Source organism: Anabas testudineus, chromosome 14 (genome assembly GCF_900324465.2).
Source record: "Anabas testudineus chromosome 14, fAnaTes1.2, whole genome shotgun sequence".
In the NCBI taxonomy this organism is placed as follows: Eukaryota; Metazoa; Chordata; class Actinopteri; order Anabantiformes; family Anabantidae; genus Anabas; species Anabas testudineus.
The window spans coordinates 13,701,699-13,717,378 of NC_046623.1; the positions used below are offsets into that span (position 1 = coordinate 13,701,699).

Consider the following 15,680-nt stretch of genomic DNA (forward strand, 5'->3'; position numbering starts at 1 on the left):
AGTGTCATAGACAACATCTGTTACATTCAGGGAACTCAGTTGTCTTTTCCATTTCCAGAGCCCTAAGTTTCTAGTGAATGTGCCCAACACTGACTTTGATTAAAATAAATGAGAAAATCCATTTGTGATGGCACTCCTGCTCCTCCACCCAATGCGAGTCCGCATCTTAATGGATGGTGAGACACCACAGTGTGCTTCCTCGTGTATTACAGCATCCACGGTCCATTATTCTCCCTTGGCCATTTCTCCTTACAAAACATCCATTTTTGTTTTTTTTCAGGGTACAAAGAGGGAACCAATTCAGAAACAAATGATTCAGACCTTCTCAGATTATAATGATGAATGTGAAGGAGATAATAAACGGCTCCCCTCATTAATCAGTCAGAGAAATAATGAAGCACAAACTACCAGTCTACAGTTTGGCTTCATTTAGCTTTTTTTCTGGGTTGGAATAACCTGGAGACTTAATATGAAGGCAGATTTTTCTGTCCAGTGATTTTTCATATTGCCAGCAGCATTGGGCCAAAACAAAAAAAGACACCCCACGAAAGAAAGCAGTCAGATACTATTTTGGCTACTGTGACAAACACTGGGGCATCTGGATAATAAGTTTCTCATCACCTGCTCAGCTCCTAATAAAGATTGAAGTTCACATTACTCTTTTCACTTCTTTTTTTTTTATATTTATTGTGTGTAGATAATTCATAAAACAATGTTTAGCATACAGAGGGAGGGCAGGTTGGTGACTACAAACTGATGTTAAAAAGTAATCTGACAGAGGGCAGCAAAGATCCACTGTTTGGCAGATGAGAAATACATTTCTCTGCATTATCCAAAACATTTGTATCTGTTGGGATGTTGCACTAGTTTTGGAAGAATCAGGTCCACAACACAAGATCAGTATAGATCCACGATAAAAGTCCAGGTGTCTGAACACAGGTGCCTGACATGAAAAACAATAACTGAAGCGAACACACAATTTACTTGAATCTGAACAGCCACTTACTGTCCAACTAATGACAATGGTCTTTACAGGCATGATGTACATAAGTTTACACAGTTCACCTACAGTATCACATTAGCATACTTACTAAAGCAAGTAAAAACTAAGGTAAACATTGGAAAATATGCATTTGTTATACTTATTGTTTATTTTCATGTACAATGATATAATAGCTAAAGCTGTTTTCTTTGCTGACAGCCTTACCAGATGCTATGTTTGTGTATGTCAATTACTTGAGATCTCTAGGTACTCTTTATGTCACTCCAGTCTTTTGATGAAACAAACGAACAACAACAACAAAAAACAGCAGGGAGTAATAGAAGTGTGTGTGCATGCCATCAAGTTTAAATATGTATATCCCCATGTGAGTCACTGCCAGTTGTGGGTTAGAAAATAATGCTGAGGTGTTTCCTCAGTCTCAAATGTTATATGATTCTTCTTGGTGAGTCATTATTCTGTCAAGGAGGAAAAGCAGCATCAGTCTCCTTGTCCTCCCACTCTGTCTCTGGGAATGAGGCGAAGCTCTGAGCCATGTTTTAGAAACACATTCCCTGAAACACAGGACAGAGCACTATATAAATATCACAATTTGTAATGTGTGCACTTTAATGGGGACGGGGGCTTCTGTCACCGTTGCGGCTACACAAACAACCTGTCAACTTACCAGCTCAAAGAAACTATTTTTTTCAAAAGATAAAAGATAGAAGTAAAAGATTTAAAAAAAAGAGTAGTAATAACAAAAGAGATTGAAAACATTTGATTTTAATTTTGTTAGTATAACCATATCTGATTGGCTAAAAACTTTATCATAAAGATACTGAATCTCTAACACATAATAGAGTTGAACAGAAGTCTGATTTCAAAACAAGACAAAACTGAGGGATAAAATAATTTCCCTATGTTTTATTTTCAGTACAATAACCACTTTTTCAGAAATGGGAATTTTAGTGGGAACACACAGCCGATCCATTTGAATCATTTATAATATTACATTATGGAACCGCTGATTGTTTCAGTCATACATTTGATCATTCAACCAGCAATAATTGCAAAATCATATGCATATACTTCATTCCTAGAACCATCAGTGCAAGTGCTCCTGTAATGTAATCCCACACAAATGTATTAAATTGGCCTAATAAATATGTGTGAAGGGGAAAAGGTTGTGAAATGACATCAGATCGATTTCTACCCTGTGTTCAACCCTTTGAACATGAGGTACAGTTGCTGCAGTGGGTGAAAAAAGCCAATCTGACAGTGGTGTCTGAACTGAGGCTATTCTTGGCATCACACAGCATGAATGTTGCGCAGATAAAACGCTGTTGTGAATTCCCACCACTCATTCCTTTCTTAGCTGAAAAGACACAATCTTGCCTTTCGCTCAAAGCAGACATTATCTTACCCTGCTCAATGCGGAAAGCTCAGTCATCTGCCGCCCGTCTTTGTTGAAAGTGATGAATTACATAAGAAGAGGTGGGTTATACTTTGAGTTTGAACCTTAGGGAAATACCAAGGAGGCTGACGCAGAGTAAAAGTGATTCACCACAGCTCAGCATATTGTGGGAATTTAAGGTCAAGTGATTTCTGCCTTACCAGCCCGGTGCATCTGGTTCGCCTCCAGTCAGAGGTCACTTTTTAATTGAATTTAATATTAAACACGGCTTCTGGGGGTGCTGCATTTATATTCACGACTCAGTAAACACAATTTCCAGACAAACAACTCTGGGGGCTGCTCAAACACAGGGATGTTTGGGAGTTCAAACAGGATTATTTCAGCAACTAAATCTCATATTTAGGAAATGCAGTTACACTAAGCAGGTTGCATTAAACTCATGTTGCGTTACCATGGACACTTACCTTACCTGTTTGTATTTATAGGCACTAATTCTCCATTGCCAGTCTGACCACACTTAACACCATTATAAATGGCCAGTGTATATAACATTATATTATGGTTTAAAAGTGCATTACAACTTGAGGTTGTTAATCTACAAAGGATCATGGTATCAGATTTATCTGCCCTTCTAAAAGAAGATGCAACATTTCAGCCTTATTAGACAATTCAAAGTGTAGGGAGAGAAAACCCTAAAGTGGTTTTCACTATTGCCAATCTCAGAGATGGTGCATCCATTAACATCACATTACACTGTGAACTGTTCATGTTTGGTTTCCATATAAACACGTATTTCTTTGCCTTCTTTGAGGAAACCACTCACTGCCTCTAAGGACTATGTCAAAGTAATCTTATTGATTTTATTATAAAATACATTGACACCAGAATAACGTGCACTATAAAACAAGTTTTATAATGCCTAAGGTTATTTATCCAATACAACATAACAACTCACCTGCTGTCTGGGCGGGGTTGATTCCTATTCCATCTGCAAGGCAATAATGAAAGAAAAAAGTAAACAACTAAAAAAAACTGTCATGCAAATGAGTGGCCCAAAAATAATACTAATATAATTTCTAATATCACTAGTTTATCCATAATGATGTTGCATCAGGCACCATCATAGAGCGGCCTGCATCAGCAGAAGGCAATTCTATCTGAAATAATAACAGACCAGTCTTTAATTCTGCACTGATAAATCTAAAACTCATATTTGACAAGGCAGTCATAGCACAGCCATTTAACACAGATCTCATCTTCTATCTGGGAACATTCATGTGACTAATACTTTCCCACAGCTCCATAAAAGTGTCATTTTTTTATGAGTGAGCTTAAGTACGTGAGAAAAAACATCAAGCACACTGCATGTACACAAATTGTAAACTTCTCCTTTTCAATTGCCAGCCACTGTCAGTACAGAGAGGAGGTAAATAAAAACATTTTCTCTCTAACATCCAATTTGTCTCAGTGATTACTAGCTTACAGATGTTCTGGACTGGGGTGAATCTTGAATATTTCTACATTTTAATGGCTGTTTTTCTTTCTTTCTTTCTTTCTTTTTGACAGGCAGTGATGATGTTGGTTAGTTAACAGAAATAGTTTCTTGAGTCGTCATTATTTTGCTAGCTATTGGTTTAAATTTAGTTTCAAGTAAAATAATCAAGACAATCCCCATCAGTACCATCAAGTAAAATACTTTGCAATATATTTATTAACAGGTATAGGTAACAGGTATGATGTAAAAACTAAATTACAATTACACAGCCAATCAAAGGGCAGTGTGTGTTAGTGGGTTTTGTGGCTCAAATAAGCAGGATCAGCATACTTGCAATCCCAGGTGATATCCGATAGAGATTGATATAGATCAAGAGGTTGTTATTAGTCAAGGCTGCAATAAGTAATAACTAAAAACAACTTTCGAGACTTTTTTTTCTTCCATACTCACCATTTGTTATAATTGCACTGGTTGCTGATGGAACTTTGAACTGTAAAAACAATAAAGCAGAGAAAAATTATTATTCTCAAAATAATTAGTGAAATTCACAGAAGTATTACTAAAATATAGTGGCTAAATACAGCACACATGTAAATATGTGAATAAATAATAAAGAAAGACAGCTTTATCCACCGAGGCAGTCCACAATGATTCTCTGACTTTGTTGGGTGACAACTTTGAAATATGAGCTGTCGTTAAGATGACTTCTGAAACAAACTTCACAAAACAAGCAAAGAGAAAATACTGCGCAGGCTGTTTTGTTTTCACTCTTTTGTCTGCCAATTTTCACGCTTGTAAGACACAAGTAAACACAAATTCATGGCTGCACATTCACAACCCTTCTCACAAACACAGGAGAGCCTGGGGCGAAGACAGCCACGCTTAAATTTCTGGAAGAAAATCACTCAGCGTGGTCACAATCCATGTCGTACTTCAGTGTTCGACTGAGGTTATGCGGGCTGGTGGGATTTACAGTGAAAAGATGGAGGAAGCAGTCTGTCACCGGGGAGATAAGGTTAGCAGAGTGCAGCTCACCAAACTACTGCCAGGTAGCACAAGCAGAACACATGAGCAGTGTAGCTCAAGAATGAATGAGTGTTGAATAAACTTTGTTTGATGTAGCATGAAATTGGTAGAAAAATATAGTTGTATAGGATGTCACCACATCAGTTTGAATCACCCCATAAATTTTGAAATTGATAATTTGTCAGTACGTCTTTCAGGAAATTAGTTTGTCATCATTTGTAAATGTATCTGGTGTTTGTGTCCAACACATGGCTCAATGACACAAGCTTAAAATACCTGATGATTACAGGACAAATCGGTGCTGGCTCAGCTCACTCAGTTCTATAAACTAATAAGGTAGCTTTGACAAAATAACAGAATTTCAACAGTGATTCTGTGTGAAACAGTCTACTTTAAAGCAATATGCTATTTTACTAGTTAGAATGATCAACATCATCCAACTCGATGGGTTCTCTCTGTGGGGTAGATGGAACATCATCAGACATGAGATGTGAAAATTACAGTATGCTCCATCAGTAAGCTGGTTTGCAACAGAAGCAAATTAACACCCTGTTTACACATTTTACAAGACAAAGTGTGCAATGATGATGCTGTTTGTAAATAGTCTCACACGTATTTACACCAATGCAATTCCAACATGAGAAAAATGTAATACTGGCCATGATTGACAGGAGCAATTGAGTTGTACATGCTGACACCTATTCACCACAGCAGTTACACCACCAAAATAAAAACATTTAATGTTGTAGCTGGCACATGTACATACAGTAAATGTAAAAGTTTTTTTACCCAAGTCTTCCTTCCCATCTATGTAAAACATATTTATAGCATTGTGTAGAACAAACAGTGGGTGGACTTACCTCCTCAGCTGCAAACTTCAAAACTGCTGTGAAGGGTGTGCTCTCTGGGACACTTAATCTGTAATAAAAAGGAAATAAACACCATAAAATAGTTTTTCAGTAATGCCATATGATTAAATCTCTTAACATATGGACCTGAGCTTTGATCAACAAGCATCTGGGCTGCTTGTGTTTGAGAGTTAGTCATTTCCACCTTACACCTCCACCACTTACAGATCCAGAGGTGCAGATCTGAAGTGGTGGAGTTTGACATTCATTTTGATTCCCACAAAGAAGCCAGGGAAAATGTTCACAGAAAGCACAGTTGAGTGTAACAATAATTCTGTAGGAGTAATTTCTGATAGAGAATATTTATCCCATTTATGGCATCAATAATTTTACACTTTTAGTTGAATTCTTCTCAAATGACTGCTGCAGTGCTGTTTTAAAAGCAGCTCCTCTCCAGCAGCCATATTAAACACATTTTTCAGGCTTGATATCTCCCATATTAGCAGACATTTTGCTGACATGGGAGAAAAAAAAGCTTTACAAGCCTAGAGATGCAGACACCAAGTAAGGTAATCCAGAGGCAGCTGAGGTGGTGGAAGGCAAAAAAACTAGAAAATAGCAAACCACACCGCCACTCACACCATCACTGAACAGTGGAAACTGTAACTGAGAGTGAGCGCTAACTTGTTTGAATGTGACTGTGATTATACAAACAAGCTGAATAGACTGATGGTCAAGTTCAGTCTTTTGACATATTAAATGTGAAACCTCAATCACAAAAATTAATCCCCCTCTATTAATGCTAAGTCATGAACAGCTGCAGCGAGGCCTTGTCTGACCTCAGCGGAGCATCGACACACACTGAACATTTTATGATTAGAATAGCCTGAATTACCTCATTATTTAGTAGTTATTTATTTGAAATTGCACAAATAAAAACATAAGTGTTGGCAAAAAAGCACACCTGAAGGTTTAATTGACATGTTTCTGTCTGATTTTAATTGCTCATTAAGGCCTGTTGGATCAATACCATTTCCATTCTAGCACTGTTTTAACATACACTGTACAAATGTTACAGATGTTAAAAGGACACAGAGCATGCATTAATTCGATTTTTTTCTATTTTAATGCGTGTTTGTTATATTAGAATCATGTGGTCTGCTATGTCTGTCACTTAGAGAGTGTTTTCATGTCATCCATGTGTGACTGTATATAGTGGATGCTTAAAAAGTTTCAGTGGGGAAAAAACAACTTAAAAATAGAAGATGAAACTCCAGTATCAGGATGTGACATATTGAGAGCCACACACCAAAAAATAATACAAAAAATGTATAAAGTAAGTTTCTTGTTCCTGTCTTTTCATATTGGAACAAGTCAACAATTAACCGAGGCCCTACAAATACAGTACATAGCTGTGAATCACAATCACAACCTCACCATGTATTTCTATGCAATTCAAAGTTAAATTACTCGACCTTGGGTGACAGGAAAATAATTAAAGCAATCGAACACGTTATTGTACAGTGTCTAAAAAAAGTGCTTACCAATTTGGACAAAGACAATACACTTATTTGTGTTATTACTTTTAAAAAATTGTGCATTCATAATTGCAACTTTGATAGAAAAACACCATGTTTTAACAACTGAGTTTATACTTATATATGATATAAATGTCCATCCTCATCCTCATGTCTATAACAGACACTGGCACAAATGACTGTATTCAGTTTAGGGTTTGAATCACAGCTTCACACTAACAGATGTTCTGCCATTGAACGTGTTTTTGTAAGCTTAGTGTAAGAGTAAGTTAACAAAACATATCGGAATTTGCTGCAGTCATATCACGACACCAGTGTGTGATTATTGATTATAAATCCAACAACAGGAGGTGAAGCTGTGACTGCTGAGCTGTCAGTCTACTCACACTTTGAATGGCAGCCGGGGATCCGACGTCAGGGTGATTTTAAACGTTACTTTAGACCTAAAAGAGAAGGTGAAATACATGTTATGACCGCCTTCGTGCTGACTAATTTAGTATTAATACATTTAGGAATTATCTTTTCATAAAAAAGAGCTAAAACTCACATTTTAGGGACGAGGCGACTCCTTTTGCAATCTGTTTATACACACCCGGAAGTGCGAAGGACCCTTAGGTACACGTCATCCCTCCAGTGCTGTTTATGCCCATATTTACATGTGTTTGGTGTTTTAGGGTTAATTTTAGCCATTTTTAGTATTTCATATTTTTTACTGTTAAATATTTTACACCGTGACTACAATTAAATGTATAATTTGTGCCAATAATTAAGAGGCATTCAAACCGAACGACTACCTTTTTGCCGTAAATGATAAAAGTATGACGCACTGACAATTCATTGGGTGCGCGCTTCAAATTCCGTTGCGCATTTTTTCTTGTTATTACGGCAAAGACGCCTATCACGGTTAAGGAAATAAAACTGATAATTAAAATATATATAGAAATATATTATTGAAAATAATGACACCTCAAATGATCCCATGTAATAGGACGGAATGATTGAAGCATATCACTAATTTAATTTAAATACATTTCAATTTAAATATACTGTAAAATAACAGTTTTGAAAGGCATGAGTGAACGTTGTAATGTTGTGAATATAAAAAATAAATAAAAATAAAAAAGTACTGAAGATTTTTAAGAAAATTAAAAGTAAAATCCCATAGAAAGGGAGAGAGAGAGAGAGAGATTAGCCTACTGTATGTATCCCAGAAGTACAGCCTGCATCGCATCGAGTCTTACTGTGCTGGTTTGATCAGAACATTGTTCAGTCAAATACACAGTTCAAAAATAAAGAGAACACCTAAATTACACACCACACCACATCACATCTTGATGAATTAATTATTCAGGGTAAAAATTATTCATTTACACTGAATAATCTTTGCAGAGCACAATGACATGACAATGGGAAATTAAATAAATAATAAAACATAAATTCTCAACCTGTGGAGGACTGTATTTAAAATAACACTGAAAATCAAAGTGAAAATTTTAAATCACATGCTCAACGAGGCTGTGTGAATTTCCCACAGCAACTCATAATGTGACTTTTAAGTGTGTATGGCACACACGTGCCTGTATGCACCCCTGACAATGTCTATTCATGCTCTTGATGTGTCAGAGGATGGTGTCCTGCAGGATCTCCACACAGACCACAAGTTTAGCATTTATGATTTTGAGACACTGTTGTTCAAGTTTAACTGATGCCACCACTGGAGAGAGAGGGTGATGCAGTGTAGGCACTGGAATGGAAACCAGCAAAGAGAATGGAAGCAGACATGTTATGACTCAGAGTTACAGGGCAGACACCTCTGGGATTTCAGTGGGTCTTCCAAAAAGAAGTGCAAGTACAGAGGAATATGTGGAAAAGGTGGAAAAGGATCAAAGGAGGACAACACATACAAAGCATATAAAAAATATAATGTTCAGGGCTGTGGCAGGCCCACAAATAAGAAAATATACTGTGCGGAAATGTGTTAGTAAACTATTATGTAATATCCAAAGTCTACATATTGAGAAAATCATAATCGGAAGAGATCCCTTGAACGTTATTTTTTAAATTTTACATTTGACATGACTTCATTCAGCATATTTGTGACACAGTGGAAATCAGATTTGAGTTTATTCTGCTTCATTACTAAGAGAATTAGGAAGAGGTTCTTTACAGAAACACACTGACTGTCTGAATTCCCCATAAAGAAGAAACACTTGCTTAGAAGCATGAAGAACAGATGAATATGTGATAGTTGGCCATCATCTTCTTAGAGGACGTCTGAGAGCACATCCAAAATGCATAACACAGCGACTGCACTGTCAATGCACTATGCAGCCTCCACTGACAGGGCTTATTAACATACCAAAAGCAGGTCCCATGGGTAGAGAGAGAAAACCAGCAATTACCTGCAGAAATATAACAGTAATCAATGCTAATGCTGCTGCTTATGCAGGCAAGTCTGTGTACACATGTACAAACAAACAGACATACACATCTGTGCATAATGCCTATGCTAGTGCATCTTTTAACTCATCAAAAATGTCACTGATGAACCATCTGTGATATTTTGCACTGGAACAATGACATAACAATGATATAATCGCATACTCAGGAATAGTGCATCAACATCTTGGTGACCTAGTAAGAAGCAAGCAATCAAAGCAACATGAGTATCAATGATATTTTAAGTATTTCACAATGTGCAAATGAAACTCAGCCGCTCTTGAAGACCTTACAAACTGCACATCCTTCTCTATTTATATGTAGGACATTCTGTTGCTACAAATACTCCGTAACACCCCCTCAGTAATCCTTTGGAGTTCCAAGTGGTTTTAAATTCTCATGTTTTGTGTTTTTACTAGCCACATAATATTATCCATTATGGCTTATGTGCAGTAGGTAGCTTTAAATTCATAAAGATGTATGAGAAGAGTTGTCCTGAGAGACACATCCTTGTATCAATATTCAAGACACAACATAAAAATCAGAAAAGCTAAACTTCCATTTTGACTGGAAATCAAAAACCAAACTGCTCAATAAGGTGCATATTACCAGTCTGTGTTGCTTTGTCATCGGCACTTTCTCGATTTTTCTTCACAGTTTAAATATAGACTCAGCAAAGTCTGCTGCTCCAGACAAAGAGGTAGATGATAATAAATGTCATAATAAGAAGTCCCTAAGGGCTTAGCACCCTGCTGTTTTTATTATGAGGGAGTTGGAGCTTAGACCGGATTCAAAGCTCGGGCTTAACTTATTAGCTCAGACTTATCTTAGTTTATGAAATCTTATACCTGCAACACTGCACCAAAAGGTCATCAGGAGGATAAATCATATCACAGTTTGTAGACCTCGTTTATTAAAAGATAAAATAAATATATATGCAGCTTTATATATAAATATATAAAGCTTAATATATAAATACATAAAGCTGCATGTGCTAGATTTTTAGATTCTTTCCCCCTGGCTGACCTAACACTTCTTGACATTTACATCACATACTGTATTACACCTCAGCTAAACAAAGACATTCTGCAACTGCTCAAACTCGCCATGAAATATCAGATTATGTAATAGATCCATCTTTTAGCATTGCCTCATATTAGGCAACCTGAATTGCTCACTGTGTGTGTGTGTGTGTGTGTGTGTGTGTGTGTTGTGAATTTATCTTTTGGTTCTAGCATGGAGTGGAAAGAAATATTGCATTCATTCACATAATACAACCCAAATAACTGTATGGGCTCTGATAATTAACCTTTGAGAAGAGCTTACAAAAAGTCTATTATACTCTCAGTGTTAAGCTCATACTAGGCAATTAATGAGCAGCAAACAATGTAATTAAATATCCCACTGACATGAGCCTTCTGTTGCTGGAGATGTGGCTTCAGTCTTCACAGATTCAGTATAATGGATATGATACTGTACTGTACTTGCAGTTGCTTTAAGTTTGACACTTAACATGCCTATTATAATATAATGATACATAATGTTACACTATTACATACAGTATATTAATACATTTTATAAGGTTGGTCCCAAATGTATTATAACATTTATATACTGATAATCTTTTATACTGATAAATAATTATCAGAGACAAAGAGACCTTAGGATACCCCCCCATATTAGTCTTCTAATGTTTACTTTGCATAATCCCCAGCATACTGAGATGTAGTAAATTTCTGCTGGGGAATAAGTTGAATAAGTTAATATGGAGATAGCATCATAAGCAAAGTAAAAAAGAAGCTTTTTATAAGTATGTTTAAATATAACTCAGAGGAACATTGTGCAAAGACACAGCTCCAATATACTATTGTTTGCATACAGTGATAAATCCCAAATATTACAAGCTGCTCCATAGTTGCACAGTAATGTTACAGCATTTATTATTGATTGATCTACTTATCTTACATTCCCCTTATGCTCTTCAGAAGAAAAGTCATTATAATGGTGGATACACTGAGCCCACAAACGCAAGCAAAAGGCCAAAGAATATCTATCATTAAAATACACTAACACAGACACACAGAGTTACAAAAATCTAATGATGCATGACAGAATAATTTAGTTAGGTGTAGACACTGAGGCCTGAGGAAATGAAAAGCACCTGGGAAACGTTTTATTTTCATATTTGCATTAATCATTTTCCACAAGTAATGCAATGCATCTCCTTTGATGTTTTGCAGTTCTTCAATGTAAAAAATGTAATTGTATCTTACAGCGTGACCACTGCTTGTCACGAACAGTGCATATTTAATCTGTAGTCATCAGCAAATCATCCCTCCCAACAGACTGGTGTTTGGGTAGCAGGTGAGTACAGGGGTGTCAAAGTGATGTCAGGGTAGATGAACATTAAATATTAAACAGCCAAAAGCAGACAAGCATCTGTTTGAACTGCATGCTTCATTTAGAATGGATTGGACATTGCTACGAAGAGCATGAACGGATGTATGATTACCTGAAAGTAACGCAAAGATTGATAGAGACATGAAGCTTATGCAGCGTAAACTGAAGATAAGTGTTAAGAGAGAGAAGATCAAAAAGACGAAAACAGAAGGCGGCAGTCAGGCATCAAGACGGGTGTTGAAAATATGGAAACGTGTGATGAGTGTGTGCGGTGTGAGTGACAAATCAACACACCATACAGATAATTAGCAGCGGCCTCTACTTGAGCCTCATCACAGTGTTTCTACGCAATATAAAAAAAGATGTTAAAGTCACTGTAAAATATTTACATTATGGCTACAGCATAGCTTGCTGTGTATGGGGTTGCATAGCCACAGACTCATCAGTGTTTCTGTGCTAGTTTCAGTGTTTAGTTGATCAGTGTATTGTTTGTATAATGTGTCTTACATGATGCAACATACAGTGTGTTTAGAATAATACTTTAGTAGCACAGAACACATGTAGTGTTATACAATATTATTTCTATCTAATATTTCTTATATGTGTGTTTTTTCCTATAGCGTCATGAATGCACCGTCCCTATTCAGCACCTTGCCTTTGCTCCCCTTTTTGTCTCGTGCCTTTTTCAAACTGTCCTCGCTGATGCGCTGCCACGGCTCTCCAGATTTAGCACCACTCTCCTTCCTTGTCTCTGTTCATCTTCCCAAGTCTGCATCCAATTTGTCATTTACCGTCTTTCTGTCACCCTTGTCCTTCCTCAAAGATGGCAATCGAATGTGCTGCTGACAGTTAAAGAAATCTCCTATCGCAGTCAAACATAATAGCATTAAGGTGGCCTTGCTGGTGACTTCTTCAAACTCTCCAAATGTCAAACAAAAGTGCCAACTATTGCAGAATGAATAAGACCATTGTAGGTGTAGGTGCATAGCTTCCAAATTGACAATTATCATCATCAGTCTTTTAGACTCTAAATTATTCCAGTAGTTGACTTTGTTGCCTCGCTATGTGGCTGCCTACCCTTCATGGTTATTCCTCAAAACGTATGAACATACTGTAGTGGTGTAGACACACATATTTGTGTTTGTTTGTGGGTTAGCATGAGCAGTGTGTATTTGTTCCTCAGCTGCCTACACTACAGAAGATGAGGCCTAAAGCACTAATTAAAGCGCCTATGATTACAGCTCAATCCCCTTCTTCTGCCATCACACACACTCCCAGGCATAGCCAACTATATTTAGAGGAGGAAAATCAGTGTTTCTGCCAGAAAACACTGTACCACGATTAGTCTGGGATGTGCTTGATTGGCATCTCTAACAAGGTTTGTAGGTATTTTCGAAGCCAAAGCGGTAAAATTTCCCAGTTTATATGCTATGTTTTGAAAGGCATCCATTAGCCCAGGGGTTGCAAAATTTTCTAATTTCATCTACACAGACCCATTTGATATGATTTGGAAAATCTATGGGAGCGGGAAAGTTGCATCATTAATGTCTCTGTCCATATTTTACACACTAAATTTGATTAATTTGAGAGTGGATAGTCTTCGGGAAATCAATATTAACTTGCTAGTGGATGTCATTTGTTTTGCTGCAGAGAACTTTTCAGGTTTGTGATGTACTGGCTACTGCCAAATGTACTCTGCAAAAATAGCTGTATACTGTGGATACCTTGAGTAAAAGAAGCAGTCTCCTCTCTTTTTAATGCACCTCTTTCTTTTAACTTGAACATGTTTTGTTCTACTTCCTTAGGAATACATGTCGAAGCATCCGTGTGTGTGCATTATCAAATTAGTATTGTGAATGTAGAGGTTGTGTGCTCAGTTGTCAGGTGAATTCTCACACCAGTTCAGTGGTGAAGACTGGTGACCACCTCTTATGGCTAAGTAGCTGTGTTTAGCTCTAATCTGTCTGGCTCTATATTTTTCTCTATCCTCTGCCATATGAACGCTAGCCAGTCACTGCAGATGGCTAATGTCCTGTCTCACACACTGCAAATATCTCACAGGCACACACACACAGACAGACACACACCAAATCATGTTGCTGGCATGTTCCTAATTAGTTTATGAATGTCATTCTGTTCATTCAACCTACTCATTAAATTTGGCTCATCCATTGCTGCAGCCTTATGAATGCATATTTGTTTGTTATATATATTTATGTCCTATATTTCATCACCTGTTTGCCATGTGGTTCACGTATATGCACTAAAATGCAACCAAAACATTTTGCTGCAAATATATATATATATGTAACTATAATGTTTGGCAGTAGTTAACATGTGGCACAAGTATCTTCATGTGAGGAGTGCTTACACTGAAGCCCTATCTAAGATAGTGTGATACTTTAGTCACAAAATGAAACCTTGTTTACTGTATATATTATCTTCCAGCAGTTTGTTTGCTTCGCTTATGTTGTCATATCAAATGTTATATGAAGGCAGAGCTCATCTGTTCCAGTTAATATAGGGGATGAAATAAATATGAAAGGCAGAATGAAAAAGCAACGCAGTGTGATGTGCAAATTGCACATTAAAACGTTAAGCGTTATACAATGATACGTAGCCAGTTAAGTACACTTTAAAATATGATAGAACAGACTAACATTTTATACAATTCAAAATAAGGTATGTAGGAGAAAAAGAGCAACTTCAGTATGAAAGATGATAGGAGATACTAGACAGTACAAGGGTTCATAGATAGGACATGGGTAGGAGAGGAGTTCTGGGTTACAAGGTCATGAGTGAAAAAACAGACTTGTAGTGGGAATTTATGGTATAAACATTCAGCCTATATGCAGAAGAAATGTATGTCTTCCTTATGGTTCACATATACTTAGTGCCTTAGGAATGTTATCTGGAGGTGGCCCTGAGAAGTATAAGTATGAGGGTTAGAGAGAGGTAGAGCAGAGGACATACATGATTGTGGTGTTTTCTCCATGCCGGCATGTACGTATTAAACTGAGATGGTTCATCACACTGAGTCCTTCCTTGAAGTCTACTAAGACTGAGCAATATAGAGAGGAAGAGGAAAATTTTCTACTACATGTTGGAGGTCCCACCGAGATGGACATGCTGCTGATCGACGCCTGAGTCCAGACTGAAGGTTACTGCGGGCCCAGGGAAAGTTCCGCTCCGACAAACGGAGGACTGGATTCCCACCTGACGTTGGGACAGGCGGCGGACAGCAGATGTTTCATCCAAACTGAGTGAGTACAGCGTTATGAACCATTTCTTTTAATAGTGATTACCTAGGTTAGGCAAGTCGATAAATCCTGTGTGGTCCGATTGCTGATATTTATGTGTTGAAATGGTCGATAAATCCTGTGTGGTACGACAGATAGGCCTATTACTGTGTGGAAACTAATCATGTAAATCCTTTGTGGTCTTGATTGAGGGATATTCTTGGGATCCTGTGTGGAAAGAATATCGTTTTGGTTCGTAGTAGATCCAGTGTGGTCCGAACTGAGTTTTGTAAGAAAAA

The 15,680-nt window shown here is 37.2% G+C and overlaps 2 protein-coding genes across 2 annotated transcripts in view; both read right to left on the bottom strand.

Annotated features, from left to right (window-relative positions):
* Positions 1–1,060, bottom strand: part of frem2a (FRAS1 related extracellular matrix 2a) — a 57,644-nt gene extending 56,584 nt beyond the window's left edge. Inside the window, exon 1 of the mRNA XM_026372905.1 lies at positions 958–1,060. Coding sequence (XP_026228690.1) covers positions 958–1,048 — 91 coding nt within the window. The 5' untranslated portion in view covers positions 1,049–1,060. The remainder of the gene's footprint in view (positions 1–957) is intronic.
* On the bottom strand, positions 964–7,929 carry ufm1 (ubiquitin-fold modifier 1). The gene is made up of 6 exons (XM_026372909.1): positions 7,851–7,929; positions 7,690–7,746; positions 5,778–5,835; positions 4,342–4,381; positions 3,352–3,384; positions 964–1,554 (listed from the first exon to the last, which is right to left on the bottom strand). Coding segments are annotated over exons 1-6 (264 nt in total). The 5' UTR covers positions 7,853–7,929; the 3' UTR covers positions 964–1,480.
* Positions 7,930–15,680: the final 7,751 nt, after the last annotated feature.